At 38.7% G+C, this 6,355-nt stretch overlaps 1 protein-coding gene across 4 annotated transcripts in view; it reads right to left on the bottom strand.

Moving 5' to 3' along the window:
- Positions 1-2,278: 2,278 nt before the first annotated feature.
- LOC112575518 (14 kDa phosphohistidine phosphatase-like) overlaps positions 2,279-6,355 on the bottom strand; it is a 30,376-nt gene continuing 26,299 nt past the window's right edge. For all 4 annotated transcript variants that reach the window (XM_025257440.1, XM_025257442.1, XM_025257439.1 and 1 more), the window contains exon 4: positions 2,279-4,982. In XM_025257440.1, the coding sequence (XP_025113225.1) occupies positions 4,887-4,982 (96 nt within the window). In that variant the 3' untranslated portion in view covers positions 2,279-4,886. The remainder of the gene's footprint in view (positions 4,983-6,355) is intronic.

Here is a 6,355-nt window from a genome sequence, read left to right as displayed (position 1 = left end):
CTTAACAACCTGCATGGTATTCAGTTAAGAAAAAGGCAAAATTTAGTTAATCTTTTGTTAGATATGAGTGTATATATCAGAGACATGCAGTGTTCATGATATTATTTCGTGTTTCACTTTAAGGTGTTTTTAAAATTAACGTTTTTCTGGTAAAAATTTAGATCTGTTTTTACTGATTTCTGATCATTGTCAGTTTACCACACGTTTCCCACTGATTAATTGCATTTTTTTAAGAAAAAGTTATTTGTGTTTCTTTCATGCTTTTAATCACCTTCCTATCACTACCATTAGCTGTAAATATTTATTTCATTTGTGGTAATGCACATAAACGTGCACGTGTGTACTTTTTTGAACCTTCATGAACACACGCACACTGTGAATGGTAGAGCAGGGGTGGGCAATTAATTTTCCCAAGGGGCCGGATGAGAAACTGGGATGGTTCTAGAGGGCCGGATGAGAAACTGGGATGGTTCTAGAGGGCCGGACTAATGTAGTTAACTCAGTATATTTACTGGTGGGCGGCCAGCGGGCAGGGCCGGTCAGAGACAGGAGGCGGGCCGGATCCGGCCCTCGGGCCGGCGTTTGCCCAGGTCTGTGGTAGAGACTATAGTTTAGACTTGAGCCGAAATGAATCTCATTGTTCATTTCCCATTTTTCTTTCAGTCGCACTATCTGCTATCTTATTTTGTGGGAAACTTAAAGCAGTAGAGATAAAAAAAACGGTGTGATTTTTTTTTAAATGAAGTGGGGAGAAATTGTAAACCTTCCTCAATGTCAATGCTGTGTAGTGTGTACGATTGAAGAAAAAAAATGTATGTAACCATTTTTAAAAAATGTATGTAACCATTTTTTTTTACCGAATGGGGAGGAATGCTGGAACGGGTGGGGGGTTATTCCCCTTGCATGTCTCGGGAGACAGGGATTGTCGCCCTTTTCTATGTTGTAAGAAAGAGTGCCTGAGTGAGCAAAGATTTCATCGAACCCCTAAAGTTGGGGGGAAAAACTGAGTTTGATTATTCCCCCGCCAGTCGTTTAAGAAGAGAGACACTGTAGCGAATTTCTGTGTGAAAGAGACCGGGGAATCGGAATAACTCCTTGCCTAGTCAAGGTATCGGACAAGTTGTCTTTATTGCTTTGGCTATCTTGATAACGGTGAGAGAAAGGTGTGAAGACTTTATATTTGGTTGGAAGTCATGATAATGGAAATAGGTATTGTTGTTTTTTGTTGTAACAGTGGTAGTTAAAATTCAATATGAATATTCATAGACAAGTAAGGATTTCAGGAATTACTAGGGGAAGGAACGCCGAATTGAAGTGTATCATCGCCAGCCAGGTGTATCTGCCAAGTCAGCGCCTGCTGTTCTGAAGTCTGCAAGTGTATCATCATCAGCCAGGTGTGTCAGCCTAGTCGACACTCGCTGCTCTGGGGTACAGACACTGTATCATCGTCAGCCTGGCATGTTGGCCTGGTCAACCCCAGCGGCCCCAGATTAGAGTATTCAAGTAGATTATTCAAGGGAGTGTTTATGTATGATCGCTCCTGGACTTCACCCACCGCAAGTGAGAATTTTTGGAACTACTGAAGTAACTTTAACTGAGCAACGTTGAACCAAGCTTGGCACACCTGTGCGGGGGTCATAGGAAAACAGTTAACTAACTTCAAACAGACCCTGATTACTCATTTTATCACTAAGGACTGTGACCTAGAAGAGTTAATAAAATATGTTAGTGTGAGCGGGATTTTGTGTATGAAGACAGATGGAAGCGTGTGTGTGTGCATGTGTATATATATATAGTGTGTCTCAGTCCCTCTTGGAGGGTGAAGGAATCAAAGAGAATACTGAAACTTGGGTCATGCTAAGTATTTTGCGAAAGGATCATGGAATGATGAATAACACCTGGCCTCTCGACAATCCTTACCCTCGATATTCCTTTTCACAACCGTTCACGCTTTTTTGTGCGTTTTGCAGCTGCTTGCAAATGACTTCTAAATGTCTGAATCGAGCTTTAATTCTACCAAACACGACCAAATCACCTTGTCACATTTACAACGGTATATGGTAGTTGTTCGTAAAACTTAAAACCTTATACACCTCCATCTGTTTATCAGCACGAAGCAGGGCATCTTATCTTCCACCGCTTCTTGCTAGCTTTACTCCTTTCCTTACCTTTTACAAGACGAATGCTGCGAAAAAAAGTCCCTTAAAGTTATGTAAGCGGAAAAGATGCTGGCCCGCAGACTACATACATCGCACGGACAAAGATGTGAACGCAAACATCTTTACATTTTGTACTTTATTCCTTTACTTTTACATGTAAAACTGGTTTTATACATCTAGCCGTGTCCTCATTATTAAATGCTAATTAACAGACCAATCAATGATTTAATCAACAAATACAATGTGAGTCAAGACTTCAACCTATGATACAGATTGCTTGTGCTTTCCCTTTATTTCCAGGGTCAAGAAACAAAAACAAAACAAAAAAAAAAAAAAAAAAACAAAACAAAAAAAAAACAAACAAAAAACGAAGTGGCAGGAAAGAGAGAGAGATATTATGAAAGAAGAAAAATTAGAAATAAAATTATATCTTAATTTCTGACTAGTTAAATAGAAAAGTCTTTATGCTAAGAGGATAGTCTAACTGATGTCTTTTGAAGCGTTAAACGCCATCTGTACAAGAAAGGTGCGCACGTGAACGCACTCTCTCCCTCACGCACACACAGACACACACGTGCGCGCACGCACACGTAAACAGTTAACGAATCTCTGCCAGACACTTTCCAGAAGCCTATAAAGAACGTTAAAAAAAATCCCCTGCGCGATTAAACTTAAAGCTTTCTGAACTAATATTCGCAAGATGCATCAGCAAATCTCAATGGCTACCCAATGGTTTGCCAACCTGCACACACACTAGTGCCGGCTTCAGTGCCGTTAACCCGCTGGGGAACGCGCGCGCGCGCGCGAGAAAGAGAGAAAGACTTTCAGGTTGTAAAATGGAGACGAGGGAACAAGCAATAAAAACGTCGGACGTGGATAAAACTACTGATAGTAGGGATGCTTTAAGGCACCAGTAATACCCACATTTTACAAGGCAAAGGGAGAAGCAAACCTGCTAAACACAAAATCTGAACAAATCGAAACGACCAGGAAAATATACTGAAAAAACAACAGTGATAAAACCACTCACATGTTCAGGTGCCTATGATTAATGTAAACTTGAAAATAAATTTTCAGGACGAACACTTTGTTACGTGAATACAACGACGACTGCTAAACAGCTAAGAAATACGTTTTGGGTACATTTAGCGGAGTAGTCCGCTGTAGATCCTTAAATATCCGAAACAAAATAACAATGCATTTGTCTTTCTTTCAATGACTAAAACAAGTTTCATGAGCTCGAAGAGTACTACATTTCAGTAAATAAACAAATAAAATAGATGATCATAAGCTTGACATATTAAAGACTGTAGTACTTTATTTTCTAGTAAAAACTAAACATTCAATACGCGGATCCGTACAGAACTGTATTCACTCCCTCCCCCACCGAAATCCCCGCAATACTACCAAAGGATCTGTAATACAACATGTTGTTTACTGTTATAACACGCACATATATCAAAATACAGCCTACCCACACGAAAGCCACAATATGTTACCTGAAAATACACATAACATATCTCACTTACCATTTTCATAAAAACAAAAAACTCCCTAGAAATAAAAAAAGGAAAGAGATAGGTACTGAAATGAGCAGAAGCAAAAAAAAAAAAAATTGTGGGTGGGTAGAATATTAGCATCATGTATTTGTTTTATACAAATAATGTTCTAGAAAAAACTAAAAATCAAAGACAGGGTGATAAAGTCTGCTTATGATCGCATAAATTTAAAAAAGTCTATTTTCTGTTTGACAGTCTTTGTTGTGTTTACCTTTTTCCCACGCAGAACTCGCTTACTCAATTTACAAGAAAACGAAATTTTACACAGCCTGTCTTGTCTTTATTTGAAACCGTGTTTCCCGACTAGCTAAATCAATCTTTAGGTGAGTTTCTGACAGACAGACTGAATCTGGGTATTCACTCTGGGTAAAAGTGAAGTAAAAGAACACAGTTCTGGTCATTTCAAATGCATATCTTTTCACTTTGTTGATGAGAATTTATTGCAACATTGTTTTTGAGTCTCTAAAACCCCACACTCTAGAATATTTATTACTTGTCAAGAACCAAGAAACCCGTACATCCTAAAAAGTAAACACTTCCACATCTGGCTTAAGGATTTTACATAACAGATGTTCCCACACAACTCCCCTCGTTCCCGTATGAAGATCTAAGTCAAGGGCATTGCACTGCCATTAAAGTTTTTTTTCTTTTCTTCTTTCATGCTTCTGCCACTAATCAAGAAGGAAAAAAGCAAGAAAAGTAGAAAGAACTGAAGGAAAAAAGTAAGACATCTCACGACAAACACAAATAAACAACTATGTTAACTACCTAGCCGTTTCTGGTGCCGCTTATTAACTGCTCTCCCCTCTAACCTCACACAACCAATCCAACGTCTCTTTCATACCTTAAATATTAAAATGCACGCTCCAAATTCTGTGCGCAAAAGAAGTTTAACAATTAAAAAAGCATCAAGCAAAACGGGGAAAAAGTAAACAGCCAAATAAATTAAAGCAAGAAATGTTCATCTGCGCACGCGTGTATCTACAGGCAGGGAGCTGTCGTTTCAGCTAGCGAGCCACCCCTGGTGCAGAGGTGCAGATGGTAAACAGAGGGCAGCACAATCCATGGTGGAAGCCCAGGCACGTGAGGACGACAACAAATGATTTCATATTTCGTTTCTGTACAGCTGATGCGTGAAACGTAGTGGACCGGAAACGCCGAGCGCTGGTCAGTAGCCCTCGTTGGACCAAGTGACACTCTCGTAGTCTTTGTATTTACGCAAGAGGAGGGTCTGCGTTATGGAATGATCGGCCCGGCCGTATTGCTGTGGTAAAAAGAAAAGTTACTGCATGAACAGTAAATCAAGTAGCGAGCAACAGCCAAATAGCATTTTAATTTCTTCTTAATCATATGCAAATGCTCTAACCTTTCTACGCTTCATTGTTTTTGCTGTGAATAAAAATATATGCTACTTACAAAATGATGGTCATAGGGTGTAAGCAATCAAGCACAACTTTCTTTTCCTTACAAGCACCCATTGATGAAGGTTTTTTTTTAACGTCTACTACCAACACATCATCATGCACATGCGCGCGCGCGCACACACACACACACCGCGATAAACGTTTATGTCAGGAAGAAAACTTGTAAAAGAAATTGCAAGATAGCATTTTATACAGGGTGCCTAGGAAGCACTTCACCATATCAAAAACTGTTAAACACACTTTTTTTGTGACACTTGTAGCGATGTCACTCGGCACTAAAACGAACTTTTTCCTGCATAAATAACTCAAGATAATCAAAAGATTCAACTACGTTTTATTTAAAAAAAAGTGGAATTTATAAAAGAAAATCAAACTAGTTCAAAAGTCTGCAACAAAAATGTGATGCCATCGAAACTGCAAGGTGTGCAATCTCACAAGCAAACTTTGATCAAATCTTCGTTGCATGATTGACTAGTTCGACTTCTTTTAAACTGGCTTTAACATGTAAAAGATATTCAAAATTGTATAACTTCTATGTGATCAAAAACACCAAATATTCGTATTGTATTATACTGTTCTAGAACAAACGCACACTAACAAGGCGCAAGAACATCCATAAAAGATCGAAAAATGACATTCAAACATCAGGGACTGTCAGATTAGCTATGAACTCCTGAGGTTTCTCTCAGCTTCCGAATAAGGTATCGTGTTATATATATATTTTTTAAAAAAAGTCTGGAACGCTCATAAGGATGGTACAAAAATTCATCAAGCTTCCAATTTTAATGTCAAATCAGTAATAATGTGCAGCTGCTATTATAATATGTTGAAAAACGGAAGATTAATAGTTATGAAGTGTGGGAGAGACTAAAGATAAGGGAAAAGTGGGAGGAAGGCTGACGCACAGAAAGAATAACCGAAGAAGATGCGACAGGAAAGGAGAAAGAGTGATTGGTTTTATTTATCATACACGAAACGTTTCAAGAAATGATGCCGTACACTTTCTAAGCTTCTCGACAAACAGTCGTGAATACAACTTTACTCCTGTACTGCAGTATTAAAAAAAACTTAAATTTTTAAGTATTTTTTTTCGGGTACACGCAAACTACAAACAGCAGACGCAAAAACGGGAAGCAAAGGAGCACAAACGATAAGATTGAAGGAAATGTCCAGGAACGCTACTTCCAAGCTCTTACTGTATACACTGATGCTA

Source organism: Pomacea canaliculata, linkage group LG11, assembly GCF_003073045.1.
Source record: "Pomacea canaliculata isolate SZHN2017 linkage group LG11, ASM307304v1, whole genome shotgun sequence".
Classification (NCBI taxonomy): domain Eukaryota; kingdom Metazoa; phylum Mollusca; class Gastropoda; order Architaenioglossa; family Ampullariidae; genus Pomacea; species Pomacea canaliculata.
Note: the sequence above shows the minus strand (reverse complement) of the source record. Positions and strands in the feature narration are given on the sequence as shown.